General features: G+C 38.2%; 1 protein-coding gene across 1 annotated transcript in view; it reads left to right on the top strand.

Annotated features, from left to right (window-relative positions):
* The window catches only part of CPA6 (carboxypeptidase A6), a 320,090-nt gene that overhangs the window by 135,916 nt on the left and 156,958 nt on the right, over positions 1 to 27,216 (top strand). Inside the window, exon 2 of the mRNA XM_043601162.1 lies at positions 10,996 to 11,071. Within this exon, the coding sequence (XP_043457097.1) occupies positions 10,996 to 11,071 (76 nt within the window). The remainder of the gene's footprint in view (positions 1 to 10,995; positions 11,072 to 27,216) is intronic.

Here is a 27,216-nt window from a genome sequence, read left to right as displayed (position 1 = left end):
ATTGGTACATACTTCATTCTCATGACTGCTTTTGCTGCATCTCAAAGGTTTTGGACTGTCGTATTTTCATTTACTTCCATGTTTTTTTTAGATTGCTTTTGAAATTTCCTGGTTAACTGATTCATTCTTTAGCAGGATGTTCTTTAACTTCCATATATTTGTGGTATTTCCGATTTTTTTGTCATTGACTTCAAGTTTCAAGCATTGTGGAGAGAGAAATATGCATGGTATGATCTCAATCTTTTTGTATTTGTTGAGGCCTGATTTGTGATCCAGTTTGTAATATATTCTGGAGCATGTTACATATGCTTCAGAAAGAATGTGTACTCTGGAGCACCTGGTTGGCTCAGTTGGTTGAGCATCTGGCTGATGATTTTGGCTCAGGTCATGATCTCGTGGTTTATGGGATTGAGCCTACTTGAGATTCTTAATCCATTTCTGCCCCTCCCCTGCTCATGTTCTCTCTCTCTCAAAAGTGTATTCTACTTTAGGATGAAATCTTCTGAACAAGTCTGTTAAGTCCATCTGGTCCAGTGTGTCATTCAAAGCCATTGTTTCCTTGTTGATCTTCTGCTTAGATGATCTGTCCATTGCTATAAGTGTGGTATTAAAGTCCTCTACTATTTTACTATTATTGATGAGTTTACGTTTGTGATTAACTGATTTATATATTTGCATGCTTCCAACTTATGGGCATAAATATTATTGCTACATCATATTGGGTAGAATCCTTTATTATGATATAGTGCCATTCTTCATCTCTTGTTACAGTCTTTGGTTTAAAATCTAGTTTTTCTGATATAAATACGGCTACTCCAGCTTTCTTTTGACGTCCATTAGCATGATAAATGTTCTCTATCCCCTCACTTTGTCTGTAATGGTCTTTAGGTCTACAGTGAGTCTCTGATAGGCAGCCTATAAATGGGTCTTTAAAAAAAACTATTCTTTTTTTTATCTAATTTTTTAACGTTTATTTATTAGCATGAGCATAGGAGGGGCAGAGAGAAGGGGAGACACAGAATCTGAAGCAGGATTCAGGCTCTGAGTTGTCAGCCCAGAGCCCAATGCAGGGCTCAAACCCACAAACTGCAAGATCATGACCTGAGCTGAAGTCAGATGCTCAACTGACTGAGCCACCCAGGTGCCCCCCAAAAAAAACCCATTCTGATACCCTATATCTTTTGATTGGGGCATTTAGCCCATTTACATTCAAAGTGATTATTGATAGATGTGAATTTAGTGCCATTGTATTACCAGTTAAGTTGTTTCTGGAGATTTTCTCTGTTCCTTTCTATCTTTGTCACTTTTGGTCTTTCTATCCCAAAGAGTCCCCGTTAATATTTCTTGCAGGGTTGGCTTAGTGATCACAAACTCCTTTAGTTTTTGTTTGGGAAACTGTCTCCCTTCTATTCTTAATGACAGTTTTGCTGGATAAAGTATTCTTGGCTGCCTATTTTTCCCTTTCAGCGTGTTGAATATATCCTGTTACTCCCTTCTTGCCTGCCGAGTTTCTGCAGATCAATTTATTGTGAACCTTATTTGTCTTCCCTTGGAAGTTAGGGATTTCTTCTCCCTCCTGCTCCCAGGATTTTTTAATCTCTGTATTTTGCAAATTTTATTACAATATATCTTGATGATGGCCTGCTTTTGTTGATTTTGATAGTTCTCTGTGCCTCCTGTGTTTGGATGTCTGCTTCCTTCCCCAGAGGAGGGAAGTTTTCAGCTATATTTTGCTTAAATAAAACTTCTGCCTCCTTTTCTCTCTCTTCTTCTTCCCTCTCTTCTTCTGGGACTCCTATGATATGAATGTTATTATGCTTTATGGAGTTGCTGAGTTCCCAAATCTACACTTGTGATCCAATATATATATATTTCCCTCTTAATCTTCATAGCTTGCATAATTTTAGTTTCTATATCACTTAATTTGTTCCTGTTTCTTCCATCCTTGTCATTATATCCACTCAATGTTGCATCTCAATTACGACATTTTTTTTTATTTCCGCCTGTCTGCATTTTAGGTCTTTTATCTCTGTACTAAAGGACTCCCTGGTATCTTCAGTGTGTTTTTTTCAAGCCAAGCTAGAATCTTTGATTGTTTTAAATTCTAGCTCAGGCATATTACTTCTACCTTTTTTTTTTTAATGTTTGCTTGTTTTTGAGAGTGACAGAGTGCAAGAGGGGGAAGAACAGAGAAAGAAGACACAGAATCTGAAGCAGGCTCCAGGCTCTGAGCTGTCAGTACAAAGCCCAGTGAGGGGCTTGAACCCATGAATTGTGAGATCATGACCCTGAGCTGAAATTGGATGCTCAACCAAGTCACCCAGGCACCCCTACTTCTACCTGTTTAAACTAGAACCCTGGCCATGACCTTTTCTTGTTCATTCTTTTGGGATGAATTCTTCCATGTTGGCATTCTGTTTAGGTTAGGAAAGCCTGTTATGTTTCCTTCTCCTGAGAGCAATAGCTATATTAAGAAGAGGTCCTATACTGTCCAGGGCCTGGCACTTCAGAAAGTGTTTCTGGTGTATGCTCTGTGCACTCTGCTGTTGCGTTTTGGCTGCTCTTTCCCTCTGATCAGTCCTCTGCAGAGTTTCTCCTTGCCTACAATGAGGAGTGTTTGGACCTTGTCCCATTTGTGGCAAGTTTTAGGGAGGTATACTTTGGTCTGCTTGTTAAAAGAGGCTAGATCCTGTTTCCACTAGAACGAAGTTTTGCAGCACTCTATGGTCAGTAGGTTTTGTGCATGTGAGGGATTTGTGCTGTTCTTCTGGGGGGAGGGGCCTGCTGTTGCTCTGGCTGTCAGGCACAGTTGCCCTAGTACAGGAGCACCCTGCAGAGTGCAGGGGATGGGGCTTGGTGTAAGTGGCTCAAATCTCCACTGTGCAAGCAGTACTGCTCACTAAAGTCTATTGGTGCTGACATACAGGGATGGAATGGCATTAGTCCCCTCTCTCATCCTTGAAGAGGGGAGTTTGCACCCACCACCATTCAGGAAACCTTCACAGAAGAGCAAACAATCTTTTGTGTGTCCTAGACAAACTTCAGATTCCTACCTTCACCCTGTGTCCGGGCCACCTGCCTACCTGGCAGCGCAGTGCACCTGTGTTTTATCTCCAGAACACCAGAGATAAACTGGAGTTTCAGAACTCCAAACTTTAGATCTGGCATGATGCAGACCCACACTGATCCTCTGGGGGAAGGTCTTGTCATGCTGTGGCCGGTGCAGTTTTTTCCTAGAAGGGCACTTGCATAAATTCACAGGGGCTTGGAGTTTATGGTAAAGCACAACAAAAAGCTGGTGTCTAGATTAGCTACCCTCAGCAGATGTCTCTGCTCCTATGCTGATGAATGGAGCAATGGGATGGCACCCATTGTCTCTCTTGTCCCCTGAGATGCAGTTAACCTCTACCAAATGTACTCCAAGACGGGGAACTGTCTTTCCCAGTGCCACCCAGGGTATCCTCAGACCACACTGTCTACTCCTAGGCTTCTACCCTCTTTCTCCACAAAAGCACCCCTATGCTTGCCAAACTCTACACCTGCCACAGAGCTGACTTCTAAAACTTCATTTTTTAAGCTCTGCTGCTCATAAAAGCTCATGATAATCAGTGTCTCATTTTCCAGGTCCGTGGTTTGGGAGAAGTGTTTTTCCTATACAATCCCTTATGCATCTCTCCCCCCACTCCATAATCAGGGCCCCCTCCCCTCGGCAGCACCCATGATCACGTCTGCACCTCCTGCCTTCCACAGTATGGTCTAATTTCTCCTTCTAGCTGTGCAGTTTGTTCTCACAGTCCTCAGATAAATTTCTTGGGTGTTCAAAATGATTTGGTAATGACCTAGCTGTGTTTGAGGGATGAGGCAAGTGCAGGATCCCCCTACTACACTTGCCATCTTACCTCCATCTCCTGTAAAAGTGTATCAATACTAGAAAATGTATGTGCCTTATGTTTTTATGCATATTAAATTTATAAAAAGAAAATCACACATATTAGGTATTATAATTAATGGGAATGAGTAAAATTCTCCACCTAAAATTCAGAAAAATCTTACTAGTTAAATTTTTTAAAATTCAGTATTATGTTTGCAAGAACCATATTTGTAGGGGGAGGGAAGCATAAGAAAGATATAGGCAAAACTGTCCCAATCATTTGGCAAGAAAGGAATTTTAAGAGTATTAAATGAGCCATAGAAGGATTTTCTAGAAACATTTTAAAATAAAAAGCTTTATTCCATTCAGAAGATAGAGTAGTCATTAATATTTATAGCTACTCATTAAAATACATGAATTAAGAGTTTTTAAATTAAAATGACAAATCCAAAATAATAGTAAGCATATTAAAATTCTATCAAAAATTGTCAAATTTAGCAATGACAAAAATTTAACATAATTAAGCATTTTTAATAGACAAAATGTTTTGACATCCTTCAAAATAACTCTTTAGTAAAGACAAACTAAAAACCACAATTATCTATCCCATTTACAACTGCATCAAAAAGAATACAATACCTCGAAATCAAGTTAACCAAGGAGGTAAAAGATGTATGTTGAAAACTAAGACCTTAATGAAAGAATAAGTGGAAAGACATTCCATGCTCATGGATTGGAAGATATAATGTTAAAATGTCAATACTTCTCAAAGTGATCTACAGATTAAGTGCAATCCCTATGGAAATGCCAATTGTATTTTTCACAGAAATAGAAGAAACAGTCCTAAAAATCATATAAAACAAGAGCCCTCAAAGAGCCCAAAGTAATTTTGAGAAATAAGACCTAAGCTGGAGGTATCGTACTCTGATTTGAAAGTACACCACCAAGGTGTAGTAATCAAAACAGAATGGCACTGGTATGAAAACAGATACACAGATCACTGGGGCAAAATAGAGCACCCAGAAATAAACCTACACCTATGTGGTCAATTAATTATGACAAAAGAACCAAGAATATACAATGGGAAAGGACAATCTCTTCAATAAATTAGGCTGGGAAACGGGACAGCTACATGCAAAAGAATGAAACTGGACCACTATCTTACACCATACGTGAAAATTAATGCAAAGTGAATTAAAGACTTAAATGTAAGACATGAAATCATAAGACTCCTGGAAGGAATCATAATGAATAAGGCCTTTGACATAGCCCTTGGTGATGATTTTTCAATCTGACCCCAAAAGCAAAAATAAACAAGTTGGGGTTACATGAGATGAAGCTTCTGCACAGTAAAGAAAACCATCACAGAATGTAAAGGCAGCCTACCAAATGGGGGAAATTATTTACAAATCACCTGTTCCATAAGTGGCTAGTATCTGAAATAAAGAATTCATACAACTCAATAGCCAAAAACCGGAAAATAGGCAGAAGATCTAAATACATATTTTTCTAAAGAAGATGTACAGATAGACAGCAGGCACATGAACAGGTGCACAACATAATCAGGGTAATGCCAATCAAAACTAACATACAATATCACTCCCCTTCTGTTAGAATAGCTATTAAAACCATAAATGTTGGTGAGGGTGTGGAAAAAAAGAATGCCTTGTGCACTGTTGATGGAAATATAAACTGGTATAGCCACTATGGAAAACAGTATGGAGATCCCTTAAAAATTACAACTACCATATGATCCAGTAATTCCACTTCTGGGTGTTTATCAAGAGATAAAACACTAATTCATAAAGGTATCTGTACCCCATCTTTACTGTAGCATTATTTACAATAGCCAAGATAGTGAAGCAACTAAGTGACCATCAATGAATGAATGGATAAAGAAATTGTGATATGTGTATATATACACATACACACAATGGAATATTATTCACCTATTAAAACGTGAGTAACAAAATAGACCTAAAGAAGACAGAATTCATATAGTAGAAAACATATACATACAAAAAACAATTTGTTGGCAAAAACAATGATTTTTTTTAAAAGTTTATTTCTGAAACAGAGACAGAGTGTGAACAGGGGAGGGGCAGAGAGAGGGAGGGAGACACAGAATCTGAAACAGGCTCTAGGCTCTGTGCTGACAGCTCAGAGGGGCTTGACATGGGGCTTGAACCCACAAACCGAGAGATCATCACCTGAGCTGAAGTTAGATGCTTAACTGACTGAGCCACCCAGGCACCCCAAAACAATGATTTTTTTTAAAAAAACCAATTAATCTTTAGAAAGATTTTTTTTTTAATTTTTTTTTCAACGTTTATTTATTTTTGGGACAGAGAGAGACAGAGCATGAACGGGGGAGGGGCAGAGAGAGAGGGAGACACAGAGTCGGAAACAGGCTCCAGGCTCTGAGCCATCAGCCCAGAGCCCGACGCGGGGCTCGAACTCACGGACCGCGAGATCGTGACCTGGTTGAAGTCGGACGCTTAACCGACTGCGCCACCCAGGCGCCCCGAAAGATTTTTTTTTTTTAGAAAAACAATTCTTAGAAAGTCTGAAGAATTTTTAACATTTATTTATTATTGAGAGACAGACACAGAGCATGAGCAGGGGAGGGGTAGAGAGAGGGGGAGACACAGAATCCGAAGCAGACTCAAGGGTTTGAGCTGTCAGCACAGAGCCCGATGCGGGGCTCGAACTCACAAACTGCAAGATCATGACCTGAGCCAGTCAGTCACTCAACCAACTGAGCCACCCAGACACCCAAGTCTGAAGAATTTTTATTTAAAATCACAAACAGGGACCTCTGGATTGCCTAGTTGGTTTAGCCTTTGACTCTTGATTTCAGCTCAGGTCATGATCCCAGGGTCTTGGGATTGAGCCCTGCTGAGCATGGAGCCTGATGAAGGTATTCTGTGTGTGTGTCTGTATCTGTCTCTTTCCCTCTTCCTACCCCTCTCTACCCCTCTTCCCTTTTCCCCCACTTGTGCACGCTCTCTTTCTAAAATAATAAAAAGTAAAAATAAATCACAAATTAGCACATAGAAAGGGACAAAACTACAGATGAAGATAAGATGCCTTAAATATAAGACATTTTAATTAAGTTTATCTTATATAAGTTTTTCAGGAAATGTAAATTAGCAAAATTAACTCAAAAAGCCCAGAAGAAAACTGAATAGACCAATACCCACTTAAGAGATCAGAAGGTAGATATCTGACCCTAAACTGTCGAAAAGAGTTTGTTTCACCTTGAGTAACTTTATGGGTGTATTCTACAAAACAATCAGGGACACCGTTTCTGTGCCATTCGAGTTGTCAAGGCATATTACAAAGCTGGGAAATTTCCAATTCTGTGAGGCTAGCTTTTAATGATACCAAAAATCAAAAAAGGGTAATTCAAAAAGAACATGTTTGTTTATAAAAAGCTTATTTTTTAAAATGTCTCCCTTATGAATATAGGCCTAAAACCCCAAAACAAAACAGTAACACATAGAGTCCAGCTGTTTATTTTAAAAAGTGTTTTAAAAGTTGTGTATTAAGTGAAAATTAAAAGCAAATTATGAGATGTTACGAAACCATCGTATGTGAATATACCCATGTGTAAATGCAAGACAGCCAGGAATGAATCACAGAAAAATTAACAGTGGCCACTAGGGGACAATGGGAGAGTTGGCATGAAAGAGAACTGGGAGGGGAATTTTATTTTGTATCTGCTATGATTTATTTTTACAAGCATAGATTTATAAATTGGCTCTATAACTTACAAAGAAACTTAGAGTTTAATAATGGAATTAATTGTGAAAGTTTATGCCAAGATCCAGGAGGAAATACCTGGAGTTTCAGATCTATGTCTTTCAAAAGGAGTCTGTGGACTTTCCAGTTGCCCATAAAACAGGCTTTCTCCCATAGGAGTTGCAGTCAAGGCATAGCAATAAATATGGTAGGCATCAGCTTTGAGCAGCATAGTTTTAGAACTTGAAAAGGAAAATGAGTTAGTTCACTGCTCACTCCTTTGATGAGGAAACTGAAGTCCAGGAAGATTGTAAAAAGGTAAAGAAGGTATTCTTTTGCTAAATACTCTTCTCGATGTGTATGTTCTTATTATGCATTTAATAATGCTTTTTACATTAAGTGTGTTTAATATTCCTATGGTTGCTACTGTACATAAGAATCAGTAATCAACTTGTAGCTTGGTGCTAGCGTTATAGCAACATAACTTTATTAGTCCTGGAAGGTAAGGGGCAAAATTGAAGTATATCATGAGTGAATATAGAATTACTCGGCAATTAGCTGTCTGGAATATCCTGCCTCTATATAACATACTTAAAATTAAAAGTGCCTATGCTTTCTAAGTAAACTATATAGATTTCCTGAGCTTGAAATACCCGATTTACAAACACATGCGCATACCCAGTCAGCTCTCTAACCTCAGCCCCTATTCAGACCTGTGATTTCTCTCAATCTCAAAGGGTAGCAAAGGGGGTCTTAAATTGATGTTGCCACCTAGTGGTTGAAAAAAAATCAGTTCTAAGGAAAGCCTCTCCAACCATCTTTAATGGTTATGGTTAGCTAGTTTTTCCTCTGAGTTCCAGGAGCTACTTTACATTCTGAAACCTTCCTGTTTGTAGTACTGGATTATTGTTGGCCACTTCAAAAAAGACTAGCTATCAGATCTAGGGAGAGTAAGCTATTTGGTTGAACAAGTGGGGCATTTGGGGTGGGCGGGGGGGAGGCATTTAGTTTTGCACACTGAATAGAGCACTCTTGTTGGTTTCGGTTACTGGTTAGTGTAATAAAACTTACGGGTTTAAAATATATGAAATTTATTGGGTTTTCCTAAATAACTTTCCTTATTCTCCTTTTTCTCTGATAAGTAATCAAATAGTAATAAACACATATCTCAAGTCACACTTGAGAATTTCTACTAGTTATGATGAAGTGAACTTTTTGTGATAAAGGTGACAAAGCTGGGTTTGAGCAATCACTCTGAGAATTAAATAGTCCCAGGAGTGGTCATCTTTTATCCTTTTATCCTCCCATCTCACAGGAGAAGAACCAATTGCCAGGTTGAATTATCCATCATTTAAGAAAAAGAAATCTTCCTATGGCTGTAAAACAGCTTCAGATTGCTTTCTTTGCACTCTTGAGGAGGTGATAAGGGCCCAGATGGAGGTGTTTTTCAGCAAGCTGTCAAGTGATCCATCCCTCAAAAACAACCATATCACCCAGCAGAGTTGCCTTTCTCTGCCAAGAATTATATTGGGTCAGGTGGGAGAGGCCAGAATATGATGAAGCCAGGAAAAATAAAGGACAGAGAACTGTGTACCAGAAATGAAAGAGAAAAGGTGTGAATTACATTTAAATTACAAAGTCATGTTTGGAACTGCTTCACAGTCACTTGGTTTTTTCTTTCCCTGTACTTTCTTTTATTTTTTCCTGGGAAAATAGACTGCATGACATTGATACTGAGAGGTGGTTTTGTGTGGTTCTGAGGAAACCTAAGTGACATTAGGTTAGTAGTGCCTAAAACATACTAAATTATCAACAGGTCAAGGGCCTTTTAATTCATAGACCTAAAGAAGGTATAACAGGATCATTTGAGATAACAAAGCTAAAGTGATTGGAAATGAACACATAGCCCTAAAGAATAATTTTCCAACAAATCTGGAAGTCTCCCTTGGGGTCTCATGACCTCCATATTAATCTTACCTAGCCTTGAACACGGCTATTCATCTAAGTAGTAAAATCATAGAAAAATATGCCAATTCTATCCTTGTTCCAGTATACCTTTGAGGCTGGAGAGATAAGTTGTGGGTCAACTGCTAGAGTTTTTGTTTTGTGCTGTATGTATATATGTACATGTATATATGGTATTAATAATCTTTATCTTCAGTCATTGTAAAATGCTATAAAGGGTTATGAAAAATATTCTGGTTGTACCTATTTAGTACAGGAAACTTAAATTTCTAGAAATCAATTGCTCTCAATGATCTCCTTTATACCAGCCATTAATAAATAACTATATGCAAAACATATTGAGCAGTTGTGATTATTATGTACTAGAGCTGTGCTTCCCAACCTGTCCTCATCATGATATAATGATACCTCTTTGACATACCTTGTGGGGAGGTCACTGCTATAGAGAATGACTCATCTAGTCTTCTCAGACAATTCAGGATCTTTACTGAAAGAAATTTTAGAGTGTTCAAATATCATCTCAGCTTTGGTACAATTTTAATGGCCATAAAACTCAATTTTAAATTTTTATCACTTAAAAGTTTTTATAGCCATCAGCATCTTGTGGGACACCTGAACAATTGATGGCCCTCTAATTTGTCCCCCCATGCCAGTTGAGAAGCTCCATACTGCAGAAATAAGATGGCCCATAGAGATGGGCTTCTCTCTACTGTTCTCAGTGGGAAGAATCCAAATCAGAAGAAATGTTCCATGTTGTATGGCTTTCATAAATTCTCTTCTTGAAAGTCACTTTCCTTCTCAGCATTAAGTTTTAAAGAGTGCTTTTACCTCTGTCATCAGAAATTGCTTTCTTAGTATCTTCTCTGAGCTATTCATGAAAATCCTTGCTCCTGTTACCCCTGTCCCTGTGTTTTTGGACTTTCTCTGCTTAAGTGTTAGTTTGTAATTTTCAAAAGCTGATTAAAAAACAAATAGTTTTATTATTTTTTGAAGTTTATTTTGAGAGAGAGTGAGAGCATGTGCATGAGCATGGGGAGGGGCAGAGAGGGAGAGAAAGAATCCCAAGCAGCTCCATCTCTGGCAGCACAGAGCCCAACACAGGGCTCCACATGGGGCTCGAACTCATGAACCCTGAGATCATAATCTCAGCTGAACCAAATCAGTTGTTTGACTGAGCCACCCAGGGGCCCCAAAATAAATAGTTCTAAGGCGGGGGAAAAAAGACCAATGTGATCAGAGAGTAACAATAACTGGATAAAATACCTGCTGGTCCAGGTATTGCTGGTGTCAGTCTAGTCCACAGTTTTGCTGTTTCTCTTCTTAATTGCAAAGGCAGTTGTTAAAACGAGCAGATAGAGATGGCTAAATCTTTAGTTTTGAAAGATGAATAACACCATTTTTCCCCTTTCTTATAGTGATAAGGTGATCAGACTTATTCCCAGTACAGAAGAAGAAGCAAATGCACTGAAGAAAATGTACCACCAACTTAAGGTAAAAAAGCGTCCACTCACTTATAATGCTTATAATGTGTTTACAGGGCTTTGCTACAGGAATTGAGTAAGTGGAGTTTATTAGCCAAGGGAAGAAAATGCTAAGGGAGAACTTAAAAGAGCTTTTATTTTTTTTATTTTTTTTTCAACGTTTATTTATTTTTGGGACAGAGAGAGACAGAGCATGAACGGGGGAGGGGCAGAGAGAGAGGGAGACACAGAATCGGAAACAGGCTCCAGGCTCTGAGCCATCAGCCCAGAGCCCGACGCGGGGCTCGAACTCACGGACCGCGAGATCGTGACCTGGTTGAAGTCGGACGCTTAACCGACTGCGCCACCCAGGCGCCCCAAAAGAGCTTTTAAAGAATAAATTAAGGTTACTCAAAATATGATCTATCTGACCCATTATCTAGTTATGGGTTCATTTATTTTCCATCTCCCTTAGTAGAATGTAAGCTTTGTGAGAGAGCTTTTATCTATTTTTTCATTGCTGTATTGTCAGTGTCAGGAATATCCTACAAGTTCAGTAAATGTTTTTTGTTGTTTTTAATGAAGAGATAAATTTAGTTTATAATTTTCTAGAGCTTCACTTTTACTTTTCCTTCTTAAAATTTTCCTGCTGATCATCTACACTTCATTTTAATTAAAACTTCAAGCAGAAGTGAGGAAAATTTTTAAAAAATTCAAGTTAATTAATTTTGGTATGTTTCAGTGGGTCTGATTAAAAAATTCTGTTGGCAAAGGTTGAAGGGCTCTGATTATTCAATCTTTGATGAATTTTGTGGATTTTAGAGTTAGAGAATTTCTCATCTCCATATTATTGCATATAATTGAGTGTTAGCTTTAGCTAAAAAGTTATAATGAGAAGTGCGGTGATGGGCTTTTTTTCTATGCCTATGAAGAACAAAGGCAAGACCGCAAAATATGTAGTGGTTTAGCTTCATTTTAATGGATAGCAAATCAGGCTACCAAGAAGGCCTCATTAATCTTCAATATGGGATAGAAAAGCACATGTCCTGGATGACTGCAGGACAATCCTACCTGGAGAAGATGTAAGGGAGATGAGAGAGGAGGGATAGACTCCGTGTCTTCATGAGATGCAGTTTTCGAACTTTCGGTCTTTTCTTTTTGACTTGATTTTTCCCTTTGACATCTTTCCTTCAAATATTGAATGCACTTGCAAATGAAGTTTGGAACTTTGAGTTTATCCCCTTCTTTCCTTCCTCCTCACTCCCAGCTTTTACATATGCACTGTCCAACTTAATGTTGGGTCTCATGACGAGGGCTCAGAGTGAAAATGCAGGAGCTCACCCCAAATTGTTGTGATTGTATCCAATACCAGAGACTGCTCTCCAGGCATGTCCTAAACTTCATCTTCTCAAAGGAATTTCTGCTTCAGGATACTGACACAAACTTTCTTCTGGTCATGTATGATCATCAACCCCACTATAGTCTTTTCAGCAGCAATATCTCAACACTACCTAAACAGCCCACCAGGGACTTAACATTTGCAAAGAAGCAGAGCAGCTTTCAAATAGAATTTTCTGTCTCCATTAAAATTGTGTTTTAGATACACTATCGGGAAAATAGCCACTTTACATCATGGAGTCCAGTATTTCATGGAACAAATATGCTTAACCAAGCTTTGGGAGAAAACATCTGTGAAACGATTCCTCCCCCCATTTGTAAATATATTTACATGGGAGGCCTTACAAAGTTATAAAAATGAAATTGCATAGTTACATATGTGATGATCCCATGTCATTATCAAAAGCAATAAAATTACATCAGTGAGGGCTGGGAGGGTTACTTAAAATCTCTTGTAAATCGTAGTAGATGGAACAAAAAGATGTTGAGCATAGGTCAGACTGAACACTGAGAATACATGATATTGTGCCCTTTTCTGGGCACACTTCTGTACACACTTAAAAAAAATTGCTGTATATGTTCATTGAGTCCTTGAGGAAAGGAAGCAGGGAGTAGGAGACATGGTTTGGACGCAAAGGAGCTTTAGAGGACAACTAAAGGGAGGGAAGGAGAGGGGGCTGGTGAGGAAGAGGGGAGCAGAGTTGAAGGGAAGAACAGGGGTTAATACCAGAATGTTGATGTTCTAGTGACTCCACACCACAGAGAATCCAGCCCCTCTTAGGCACTATGTGCCAGTCCCAAGGCCACATGCTTCGTATAAATTGTCCCCTTCGAACAACTCTGTGAGGTGGATACTATTATTGCTGTTTTACAGCTAAAGAAATTGGGCAAGACAGAGGTTAAGTAACTTCCCTGGGTCACAGTGTGGAGTTGGAGCACACAGCTAGACAGTGCCCAACGCTCTAGAACCCATGTGAAGCCTTCCTGCCTCCTGCCTCTGTTTACTCTGATCATTTTCTCAATGGAGAGGAATAGGCCAACTTTGCTGGGACACGGAGCCTAGACTCAATGTGCACACAGCCATGTTCTCATTTACTTTATTCCTTGAGTCGCAAATACCACCCCCAGGTTCAGAAATTTGCAAGACTTAAATTCAGCTGATAATCCTACTCATGGCTATGATTTATTATAGCAGATACAAAGCAAAACCTACAAAGAGAAAAAAGCATGTGACATGAAATGCAGGTGAAACCAGGCACAGGCTTCCAAGAAGCTTCTCCTTGTGGAGTTACACAGGGTGTTCTTAATTCCCCCATCAAGGAGTTGTGAGAACATATGTGAAATATTGTCCACCAAGGAAGTTCATTATAGACTTAGTGTCCAGGGTTTTTATTGGGCCTAGTCATGTAGGCCCCCTCTGCCAAGCACATACCAAAATTCCGGATTCTCCAAAGCAAAGCAGGTGTTCAGCATGAACTATATAGTTTGTGCAGTCTGGGTGTGCATGAGCCACTCCTTAGATTTCAGGAGGTATCCTACCACCCTAAATTTCCAGATGCCAGCTAATGGCCAAACTTGCAAGCAGACCTAACAACAGCAGATTCAGGCCTGCTGTGTTAATTTTTTCTGCACATTTCTTCATTTCTTTTTGTTAAAGAAATAGTTTTATGGGGCTGAGATTTGAGCACTGAGCTTAAATAAATTTGCTTTCTAAAAGCATCATGCTAACTGGATGTCATTTTAAATTCAAATGATTTCATCGAGTGATCCACTTGCACCACTGAAAACAGCAATTCTGGCCAGGCAAAGAAAGCAGCCGGCAGACCACAAAGAATATGACTGTCTGTCATCTTGTGCCCTGTGGAGCTGATGGGATGGAATTGGTACTGTTGTTAACAGCTCCTTTGCTCACACCCCCACTCCATGCACCTCCTCCAAGGGGAGGGGAGCTTTTAGTTGCCTCCTTTCCCTAAAACACAGTGTGGTAGTCAGAATTCCAAGATGGTGCCAAGATTTCTACCCACTGGTGTATCCACCTTGCATAATCTCTCCTCTGAGTGTGGCCAGAGCCTGTGAATGTGATAGGATAGTCATCTCCCTGAGAGACAGAAGGGAGATAACCTGAGATGGGCCTCACCTAATCAGATGAGCTATTTAAAAGCAGAGTGTTTCCTCCAGCTGTTCATGGAGGAAGAAGTCAAAGAAGTGCTCCTGCTGTCTCAAAAAAGAATCAAACTTCCAAGTTGTGAACCATCCATGGGAGCCATGTGATAAGAAATGCTACTGACCCTACCTGATGAAAGCCACCCCCAGCTGATAAGAAGCAAGGATATGGGAATGTCAGTCCTACAACTGTAAGGAACTGAATTCTGCCTCAACCATCTGAGCTTGGAAAATGACCCTGAGGTCCAAATGAAGCTACATCCCAGCTGGTACTTTGCTTTTAGCCCAGTGAGACATTGAAAAGAAAATCCAGTCAACTGTGTCTGGAATTACGACCTACAGAACTATGAAATGGTAAATGGCTGGTGAGTTTGTGGTAATTTTCTCTACAGCAATAAAAGTAACACATGGTAAGGTAACCACCCTACATCCTGGCTTTTCAGTGGCCCTTAGTTTAATAGCATATATCTGTGCTTTAAGTTAATTTTTCTGACTTCACCGGTTACAACCAATCATCTTTGGAAAAATGATTGGGGTTACATGCTTAAGCTATAAATTCACAGCATCTTATCTGAAACATGAACAAATGCAAAATGTATATGCCATGTTGAGTGAAATCTGAGAAGATACAGTTACAGCATAGCTAATTAGACCTAGAACCGCTGTTACAAAGCTGGTTACTTTCCTAATTAAATTTTATGGTTTGGCTGAAGAATTAAAACAAGAAAGTTAAACAGAAAACCATGCCTCCAGAGAAATGGAATGAGAAAGCACCAACCAATTAAATTGTTAATTAAGAGCATAGCCATGATTTAAATAAAGTTATGATGGAAGGGAGACAGTTTGCAGGTGAGCAAAATTAGAGTCTGAACACTATGTTCTGCCTACATTTCTTCACAAATTCTTTGTGCTTGGAAAGAACAGAGTTGGCCTTATATAAGACCACAAAGTTTCTATATAGAATTGACAGATCCTGTTAAAAGAAAAACTAATGATGCTTGTTTCCAGCTCTAACATCAGAGTACTGGATAAAAAAAAATTTCTGTACCTAAAAGTTTGACATTTTTTCAAACTAAAACATAGCCTCAAAAATATTCATTAGTTTGACAGGTGCCAGTGAGTGCCATGTCAAAAATTGCAAAATTCTTTGGGGAAAAACTGCATTGTCCCTTCTCCTTTGCTTATATGTGAAATTCACAGCTGCCTTTCCCAGGTGTGACTCCCCCTCCTCAGCCTTGTGCTGAAGTTGACTGTTGTGTAATCCTCCTTGGTGGTCTTTCAAGTCAGACACCTGGATCTACAGGAGCTTTGGAATACTTGTGGTCTCTACACCTTGAAGAACTCCAACATGCAACTGGGCAGTTTATTGATTGGGAAACTTGTGAAGAAGAGGATGGGTGATAGGATTCATTCTATTGGAGTCATTTGTTTCCATTTTCAGTAGTAACCGATGGTGCCATTATAGGATCTCTTAATCATGGGTGTGGTAGGCAGAATTCTAAGATGGCCCTCAAGATTCTTGGCCCTGGTATATACACTTTCCCCCAGGTATCCCATCAAACACTAATCTAGGTACTGCTATAAAAGGATTTTGGAGCTTTAACTAGAGTTCCAAATCATTTCACTTTTTAACAGGGAGGTTGTCCAGGTGGGTCTGACCTAATCATGGAGAAATAATGTTCCCTCTAGCTGGTTGCAAAAGAGGAAATCAGAGAAATGCACTCCTGCTGGCCTGGAGGAAATCAAACATCGTGCTAAGAACTGCCACGTAGCAAGAAATTTCAGGAGGCTCTAGTTGCTGAAAGCTGTCCTCAGTTGACTAGAGGGAAAACAGAGACAGGCCTCAGTGTATAACCACAAGCAAATAAATTTCACCAGCACCAGGGAGAATGTAAGAAGATCCTGAATCCCAGATGAGACCACAGCCTGAGCTGACATCTTGATTTCAACCCTTTGACACCCTGAACAAAAAATCAAGCCAATTTTGGTTAAATGGTGAGATAAAACAGAAATGCTACATCAGTGGTAATTAAGCAATGAAAATCCAATACAATGGCCTTAAACAGCCAGTAACTTGGTGAGCTACCTGAACACACACACGAGTATTATAAATGATAATGAAAGATAAAAGTGAAGAAGAAACAAAAACTTTAACCGACTTCAGCCAGGTCACGATCTCGCGGTCCGGGAGTTCGAGCCCCGCGTCAGGCTCTGGGCTGATGGCTCAGAGCCTGGAGCCTGTTTCCGATTCTGTGTCTCCCTCTCTCTCTGACCCTCCCCCGTTCATGCTCTGTCTCTCTCTGTCCCAAAAATAAATAAACGTTGAAAAAAAAAAAAACTTTGAGGCAGGAAATAAAATTTCCATTTTTTTTTGTTAGAGCCTTTGTAAATCATCAACATTACTTTTGCTTTCTCTGGCATGATTTTTGAAAGAGAAAAAGTTCCTCATAATCCAGGCAGATGTCCAAATGTAGTTGTGGATTAAATTTCAGGAACACCAATTTGAGATGTGGCATATAGTTTTCTCTGTGTGCCTAGTGATAATTAGTAAACTCAATAACAAAACATATTAAGAGAAACAATACAATACATGGAAAAATAGGAATACATTAAAAACATTTTCAAAAGTACAAGACCTTCTATGGCATTATTACAATGATTACCTTAGTGATTCTTTACTCAACTAAGTAGACATGACTTTGGGCCAATACCATAGTATTTTAAGTTGACTTTGTTTCCTTTGTAAGACTTTCCAATTTTGATGTTTAAACAACCTAGTTCGAGACTAGTTTTTGAACTTTAAAGTAGTTGCTCTTGATATCTGCCATCCCTAAAGTTCTTGTAACTGGACAGTTTAAGAGGTTAGGTCCAGCACAGTCTTCCATACAAGGTGATCTCAGATGGGATGGTTCATGTATCTGCCATCACCTATAATTGCCTCACTCATGTCTAGTGGTTGGCAGGCTGTGAGTTGGGATGACAGGACAATTGGACCATGTGTCTCTCATCATCTATCTGGCTAGCCTGGGTTTATTTACTCAGGGGATCCAAGACTAAGAGAAAACTGACAAAGTTCCTGGAACCAAAGTTCCAATAACATCCAATAACATCACTTCTGCCACATTCTACCAGCCAAAGTAAGTCACAGGGCCAGTCCTGATTCAAGGGGTGGAAAAACAGACTCTGGTTATTGATGAGGTGATTTTAAGTTGTGGAAACATGAGGAAAAAAGTGTGGTCATTTTTATAATCCACCTCATCCTCCACCCACATAGCTGTTCTAGTCTGTTGCCAGATCCAGAATGGAAGATGGCAACTACTTCACTTCTCCTCTGCTTTCTCATTGCCACAGTTGTGGCCCTTATCTTTTTCAGCCTGAATTGCACCAGTTTCCCAAATTGCCTTTATGTCACCTCACATAGGACTCCTATTTGTTCGCCATTCTGTAGACAAGGTGATCTTTCTGAAATAAAAAACTGACCACATCACGTGTTTACTTAAAACCTTTTAAGTGTCCTTGTTGTCAACAAGAATTCCCAACCCTGACCATACATCAAATCCCCTGGAAAGATTACTCTTGGCCCCACTGCCAGAGATTGACTAAGTTCCTCAGGTGAAACTTGGTTATAAGTATATTTTTAAAAGCTCCCTAGGTGATTTAATACATAGGGAGGTAAATCACTGGCCTGGAGTATAGACCTCAAATTATTGGACATGACCCATAGGGCCCTTCAAAACCACACCCAGATTGCCTCTTAAACACTTCTCAGCTTCCATCACTATACTTGGCTCAGTGTTTATTACCCTAGCTACACTAAACTTGTAGTTTCTCTAAGTGCCTTTTTTTCAAGCCATTCCTCTTGTCTGGAATGCTCTTCTCTTAGTCCACTTGGTGGACATCTTGAAAGACTAGGTTAAAGCATTCACTTCTTGAATTCTTTGACCCCACTGAATTCTACAGACAGTTATAGCCTAGCATTTATCACTTTATGCTTACAATATTTTTTCTCCCCTATTTCATCCCCACTGAAATGATTTTCTTGCAGATCTGAGACATAATGATCTCTGAATTGTGTATAGTAAATAGAAAGGCATTGATGAAAGAGAATAGAGTGACTCCAGTTGGTGCTAAAAGAAGTTTATGTGCACAGTCAGGACCCCAGGAACGTAGCCAGCTGAGACATAGACTATTGCTCCTTCTTGACCCACCCCTCAGGTTTCCTTTTTTTTTTTTTTTTTTTTTTTTCCTGTTCTTTACAGGTTACCCTTTGTATTTATTCTCATAATTTCACCTGGAAAAATACCAAGGATTAAAGGAATGATTTGTACATTGTCAAATGTGAATTTCTCACCGTTGCCACTTTAAAGGACATTACCATGTGATCAAGGATATGGGAATAGAGCTAGTTCCTTTTTCAGGGGCAGAGAGGGGCTTAGTGACTAACAAGTTTTCTATGAACTATACAAACTATACTTTGGTGCCATTTCTTGAACCCATGAACTTAGAGCAGCCTTTGCATATTCATCAGCCACAGCCACAAAGCCTTTACTTGATTAAAGAAGTTTCCTGTTTTCGACCATATATTTTTCTAGCTGCATAAATGTGGAGTGATTTCCACTGCCTTATTTGGTTTCAAAGGTCATTGGTAGTGACAAGAATGGAACCTGGACCACAACCATTTTTATTTTTTGAATATAATTTATTGTCAAATTGGCTAACATACAGTGTGTAAAGTGTGCTCTTGGTTTTTAGGGTAGATTCCCATGCACAAGCATTTGTAGAGAAATAAGTTCTTCCCTGATGACTGATATAATGTAAATGGGTATTAATGACCTAGAAGAATTGACTATCACCATCCAAATGCATTTATTAACTATGTGAGGTCTTAAATAGGTCAAATGTGGGAAGCAGTTAGCATGGTGATTAATAGGAGCATGACCTCTGGAGATACACTTTCTGGGTTCATATTCAGACTCTTCCATGTCCTAGTTGTATGAGTGTCAACAAGTTACCTAATTTTTCTGTGCCTCAGGTCTCTAATCTGTAAAGTAGAGAAATCCAGAGAGAATTGATCATTTCAATGTTTGTGCTAGCATATTGCTAGAACGTACATATTTCTATTCTTTTTTACATATTGTGCATCCCTTACTGGATTGGGAACCCCTGAAAGCATACTACTTACCATTCTTCTTTGGGTAGGATCAACTTCTGACTCCTATTTCCCTGGTGCCTGGCAGTTGTAGGAACTCAACAAATCTTGAATGAATGAATGAATGAATGAACAAATTCATCCATCTACTTTCCTATAATTATAAAAACATCTTTAACTTGGATTCTAATCAAGAGCATATCTATGGCTGAATAAATATTCAAAAGATCAAAACAATGAAATATAGGTAGGAAGAATTATTGTACAATGATGGGTTTAAGGGATCAAGGAATAGCAATTTAGGGAGAAATTATCCATCTCTTCAATTTTTAAGGAAGTTTTATGGAGGAAGTAGGATTTCTATAAGAGCCTGGCAAATTTCTGGAGGGAACCATCTCTGAGAAATGCAATCTTACATTAGAGCCTCATGTAACTTTAAAATTTTGCCTTAGGGTGTTGACTAAATTCAACGAATACAATAATGCTAATTATCAGCAATATTTTAACTTGAAAATCAGAGTTCAGGTGTTCTGCTTAGGAGTCATTTGTTTTTTTATATAATCAGAAATGTCTGTGTCTCTGATATACTTGATTAACAAATCAATTCCTTTTTTTTTAACCTAAAAACAGCTATTGGGATGCCTATATGGCAATTCTGTGTCCTAAAAAAAAATTCAGAGCACCTTTTGCATATTCATCAGCCACAACCACAAAGACTTTGCCTGATTAAAGAAGTTTCCTGTTTTCTACCATTCTGTTTTTCTAGCTGTATAAATGTAGAATGATTAAAATTCCCATGGTCCCACAACTGTATTTTTAGATCTTTTCCTGATAATTGCATTTGCTTTGAGGCTATCTGATCATGAGTGTTCTTCTATTCTCTCATATTTCCATCACATTCTGAAAATGGACTATGATCTAAGAATCTGTATCATAATTTTGAGAAAAGACAAGTTACAGAGCATGGAACATATTCTAGCAGAGGGAAAAAAATGGACCCAGTGTAGGTATTGGTGACCTTTGAGAAGTAGGTGAATTTATTGGATACCAGCAGGCTAGAGCTGGTCTAGAGGAGATTGCTCATATTCTTGACTAATAATGTGTTTTAACCAACTAAGCATGTTTTAACCTAGTATATTTAAATCAACAGCAAACATTAAAAATTTTTCAGGGGCGCCTGGGTGGCGCAGTCGGTTAAGCGTCCGACTTCAGCCAGGTCACGATCTCGCGGTCCCGGAGTTCGAGCCCCGCGTCGGGCTCTGGGGTGATGGCTCAGAGCCTGGAGCCTGTTTCCGACTCTGTGTCTCCCTCTCTCTCTGCCCCTCCCCCGTTCATGCTCTGTCTCTCTCTGTCCCAAAAATAAATAAACGTTCAAAAAAAAAATTTTTTTTTAATTTTTCTAATATAAAAATACGAATAATGGAAGAGATGCTCAGAGATTGGAGGAGAAACATTGACAATGAGTATGATATTTCTATTTTAACAAATCTAAGGTTGATTCCACTTATCACAGATCCTGTTTGTCATTTTCTTTTAAATACTGAGAAGAGCACTTTACAGATTGCAAAAAAAACACCGTAGTGATTGTAGAATAACAAAATCTCTTAGGGTTGCCTGAGTTCTTTCAGGAGTGTTGGTCAAGATAAATGATACATACTAAATTTTGAGTTTCACAGGACTCAGGATATTGCCTAGATTAATTTATTCCTTAACAAATTGTACACATAAGGTCCATATCATACAATCACAAGCGGATTTAATCCTAGATGAGAAATGTAAGAGACAGCCATAAAAGTTAATTCTCTGACCAATAATATTTAGCATCTTTTTCTTCATCAAACCTATGAATGTGTTTCTAGACAATATCTATAAAGTGAGAAAATGGCATCAATGGATAAGAAGGCTTTTAATCAGAATTCTAGGTAATTTCAATAAAACAGAAGCTTCAGCAACACAAATGTTAAAGTTATCTTAAGGACAAATGCAGAATAAAGCTTGCAAATATTTAGACTGTTAGTCACACAGAAAGGAAACATTAAAGATGATAGTGAAATGTGACCTTATGAACAGTGTAAAATTGTACATCTATAAGTTGGTGTACCTATTAGGATGTAAGGACTCTGGGCTTTCAGAGATTCCTGGAGTGACCTTTGTATGGCAGACTGTTAGAAAACAAAATTCCATTTTTTCTTCTTAGCACTATATTTCCAACTTCCCCTTCATTTACTTATGTATGTCCCTACAATTGGGCATATCCATTGGGATATACAGAAAAGTGATGTGGGCTGTTTCTGGGCCAAGACTTTATAGAAGTTTTCCCTCCAAATCCTCTTTCCTTTTCTGCCTGAATGATAGTAATAACAGGGCCCAAGAGGATGAAGCCATGATGTGGAAATTTTCTGGATCCCTGAATTACCACATAAAGAAAAAGTTGTCCACCCTCAAATGTCACCTTTGTTATGTATCTAAGGAACAAACTTCTCTTGTATTTTGGTCATTTTATTGTATTTGACCACTGTAGGGGAGAAAAATAATTTTCCCTCTACCTTTATGATTTCTTAGCTGAGACACTACATAATTTTTAAAAAATTACCAAAAGAAAAACAAATAGAAGTTTATATTCACATTCTCTATTAAGATGTTACTTAAGTGTGAATTCTAAGCTACCTTGGAGTTACTCACTTTTTCCTGGGCATCTCCCATGAATGGGCATTTAGAAGAATAGGAGGTATGACAGTTTGTGACACAATTCATCTGGTGGTGGTATCAATTTCTAATCTCTCCTGTGATGAGAGTCAGTCTTCCCTTGTTGATGAAACTCCTGGGGGAGGGTATTTATGGCATATCCTTTTAGGGGAGTAAAGAAAAAGCCACTCCCTGCATTTCCTATTTAATAGTGCCTACAGCTCAAAATAATCAATATATCAAAACAGCATACTTTAAGGTGGCATGTTCTAAACTCCTGAAGTCATATTTTGGGATAGCATATTTTACCTGTCAGCAGCATCACAACTAACACTGAAGATGGTGCATTATAGTACTATCTTAACAAAAACAAAAATATATATGGCATTAGCTTAGCAGTTGGGAAGTAGCTGAAAGGAACATAGATATAACAATCTGGAAAGAAAAGGCTAGTGTTATGCAAACGTAACATTTGGTACACTGTCCGAAGAACTTGTAAGACAAAGTGTACCTATTGATCTTAGAGCTCTAAGGAAAGTTGTTGCAAATACCCAGAGTATTAGCATGTTTTGGTTCTTCTCACTGTTTATAGAAAAGTATCACAAGAAAGAGTTAAGATCAGGCAGGAATTTACCAGTTGATAAGCAGAAGCAAAGGAGAAATTGGGAGTATAAAAGGTCAGGAAAAAAAAAAAAAAACTACTTCTAGATTCTAAACACAAGAAAACAAGACCAAAAAAGGTTTTGAGCAAAAAAAGATCTGTTAAGATTTTCTCAGGTTTGCAAAGTGACTTAGATTACATTTCCACTCTAGTCTGGTCCCTAAATCACCACATGGCAGAAATCCATCTGCCCGCAAGGAACAACTGTCTCAGAAATGAGGGAAAACTATTGAGTTGGAGCCAGTCCACATTCTGGGTCTATCTGTTGACCAAGCTCTGTTACTTTAACAGAGCTGGTACCTCTAAGATTGACCCATCTCTTGAACTCCTAGCTATAAGCTCTGTGAACCCACTGAACAGCATAGGAGTTTAAAATTTAAAACTAGCATAGCTTGAGAATTTATAAACATGTTCACTCTCTCAATAGATCTTAATTCAATACTGTATGTTGGGCATTGTGTGAATTAAATTCTGCCTTGGGGGTACAGCAGTGAATAGGAACTAGATCTAGAGACCAAATAGCTCAGAGATATTCATTAGGCCATCCAGAGGGGGGAAAAAAGAGAACTTGGTAGAAACTATACAGATTTATTTCAAATTTCTCTCTTACACGTATTTAATTGTATAGCCAAACTTGGTTATCCACTATTCCCCAAAAATGTTCCATATGTCTCCATCTCTAAGCCTTGTTTATACAATATGTGAATGTATTCCAAAATGTATATTATGTGACTACCATGTGCTGGGCATTGTTCTAGATGCTGAGGGCTACAGCAATAAACAAAATCAACAATAATATCTGTACTCATGAAACCTATTCTAATGAATTGAGATAGGTTATACTCGTAATTTGTTTTGTTTTTGTTTTTGTTTTTGCCACTCATGGTCATAGTTGTAAAGTAGGGAAGAAAAATAAAGTAGGGAAGAAGGCTGGGGGGGGGGGCATGAAATATACTTTTAAATAAAATGATCAGAGAAGACATCATTGAAAAGATGATATTTGAGCAAAGGTTTGAAGGAGGTAAGGATGGGCTGTCAATTCCCTACTTTTGATAACTCCCTTATCTACCTGTCAAAAGGGCCAGTCTCAGATGTTCACTCATCAGAAGTTTTTACCAACTGTCATACCTAGATGTGTTCATTCTCCTTACTGAGCCTTTGAATAACTTTATTATTCTCTTGTATAGTCTGTTCTTAAATTTTGGCTTTCTTACTCAAACACATGTTCTCATTCACCCGTGAGTTTTAGGGAACCACAAACCAATTTGATAAGGATAACCCATGTTGAAAAACTTGTAGCTCTCTCTGCCGTAACTCTGTACCACCCAACTTTTTGATATGAAAAATTGACATTTTCTCAACATCCTTTAACCCTTTCCAACCAAACTGCTGCTCACATACCCTTTCCATATAGTAATTCTGCCTTTCCTGCTTCATACACAAAACATACATTTTTTGAAGGTATATAGTACATTCTTAATCCAAAAGATGAAAAATGTTAATGATACCTATAACTGAGTCAAGGGGATAGGATGGTATAGAAACCAAAAGAGAGAGACTTGTGAGATAGTTTGGAGGAAAAAGAAAAGCAAAACCAAACAATTACAGAATTTAGGTTCAGTTGGATCTGAGGTTAGAAGAATAGCTTTAGAGATAACTTAACACTTAGGGATTCAAGTATGTACCTTGGTTATTCTCAAAAGGAGGGTGGAAGTAAAACTCTGATTTGCTTAGAATCTTGTTCAGATTACTGAATGTATACTACAACCCCAGGTTATCTTAAAGAGAAACTTAGTAAATACTGACTACAGATCTGAATGTTCCCATTACTCTGCAAAGAATCTCCTATTGTTTAAGATTTTTTAACAAAACTCCATGGGCATGCTTTAGAGACTTAGTTTCATTTGATATCCATTTAAAATGTATAGATCCATTCCTTTTAGTAATCTCCTTCTTTCCTTTTGAAAAACCATAAACCTGAAAGAAGTATAATAAAATACAGAACTCTTTCATCAGTAAATGTTTGCAATTTAATAAGTTAAGTGATTTCTAAATTTTCTCCTCAAAGGATTTAAGAAGAATTGCTAAAATTAAAACAGTTTGGAACAAATTCTGCACCCATCTCAACATGGGAGGTTAAGAGTACATGCGTGTAATTGTAAGCTCAAAATTGACCCTCTATACTTGATTTGTAAACACTTCAAAAATGCAAGCCTCATATAGTTGAGGAGGATAATTCATAGAAACAAAAGTATCCTTGTATCTAAAAGCATTTTGTATAAGGATAAAATGTACAGGGTGCCTGGGTGATTTGGTCAGATAGGCATCCAACTTTTGATTTGGGCTCAGGGCATGATATTGTTTGTGGGATCAAGCTCTGCTCTGTCAGCACAGAGCTTGGTTGCCCCCTGTCTCTCTGTCCCTCCCTGATCTCTCTCTCTCTCTCAAAATAATGAAACCTTAAAAAAAACCTTTTTTTTTTAAAAAGGATATAATGCACAAAACCCAGATCAAACCTCAAAAATAGGAACTGCACTCTTGCCAGTATGGCTGCCCAAAGAGATCAATTCAGTTTCTCATTTGTAAGCAGAACGTTACCTTTTTTTTCTCTGTTAAGAAAGATGCAGAAAGCACAGGATTATAAAACTCTTATGTAACACTTTTCTATCAAGGGATTCCAAGCTCTTTATAAAATGTTAGTTTATTTAATTCTCACAGCTCCCAAGCAGGTAAAGAAATGACAAATGGTGTTTGTGATGAGCTTTATCTCATTTTCTGCTAAGAAATGAGTCATAGTTATTCTTGAAGCTGAAATGAAGCTACAATTTCCTAACACCTGACTGAGGTGATGTCCTGACCCCATTCCATTCCACTTCTGAGTTAAGCAGTTATGTTCCAATTTTGGTGTTATTTCTAACGTTTGGTGGTAAACTGTCGTCATCCATACCTTCACAAAGAACTTGATAAAATGAGGGAAATGAAAGAAGCCTTTGAGTAGATAGCAGCTTTTGTTTCTATTTTAAAGGAAATGAATATTTAGGGTATTGGGTCTCAGTGCATCAGTGTTATTCTGCTAATGAGTAATTCCTTTTGTCTTTACATCTGTAGGGCTCAAATGGACTTCAAAAAAGTGGGATGTGTTTATTTTTGAATACCTAACACAATAAATGGATGTTCAGAATTCAAAGTATTTAAAGGATGTATAGTAAAAGTCTCCTTCCTGTTTCTCTCCTATAGTCACCATTCCCCTACAGAGGCCATCAGTGTTCCCAGATTCCAATAGAAATAGTAGATACAAATCCAGGGAGGGAAGGAGGAAGGAAACACATAATAAATAGATATATAGAGATAGACAATTCTCTTCCTTTTTAAATTTTTTTGAAATGTCTATTTTGAAAGAGCATGAATGGGGGAAGAGGAAGAGAGGGGATGAGGGAGTATCCCAAGCAGGCTCCATGCTGTCAACACAGAGCCTGAGGCAGGGGTTGATCCCATGGAACCATAAGATCATGACCTGAGTGAGCCAAAATCAAGTGTTGGACACTTAACTGAGCCACCCAGGCACCCCTCTTACTTTTTTCATAAGTTATAACAAACTGCCCACACTGTTCAACTACTTGCTTTCGTCACTTACAAAACACAAAAAATCTGTTCTTTTTTTAATAGCTGCGTAGGATTATCTTGCATGGATATACTGGAATTTGGTTGTCTTCTAATATTAAGATTGCTTCCAATCTCACACTATTACACTGTTGGAATGAAGAACTTGATTGGAAAGTCATTTCAAATACATACATAGTACAAGTTCTCAGAAATGGAATTCCTGGGTCAAAGAGTATATGTACTTTGATTTATAGATATTGTTCAAATTGCCCTCCATCGAAACTTTATGAATTCCCACTCCTACCATAAATGTATAAGAATTCCTATTTCTCTATATCCTTGCCAGCATAGTATACAATAAAGTCATTCAAGTAACGAATTTTCTAATTTTTGTTGATACAAACTTGTTATACATAATTGACCTATAACATTACTTTCAGAAGTACATGATTTAATGTTTGTATATACTGCAAAATGATCACAATGTCTAGTTAACATGCATCACTGCACAGTTTTT

The sequence above is a fragment of the Prionailurus bengalensis genome, chromosome F2 (genome assembly GCF_016509475.1).
Source record: "Prionailurus bengalensis isolate Pbe53 chromosome F2, Fcat_Pben_1.1_paternal_pri, whole genome shotgun sequence".
Lineage (NCBI taxonomy): Eukaryota > Metazoa > Chordata > Mammalia > Carnivora > Felidae > Prionailurus > Prionailurus bengalensis.
The sequence above is the reverse complement of the archived record's forward strand: the minus strand, read 5'-3'. Positions and strand labels throughout refer to the sequence as shown.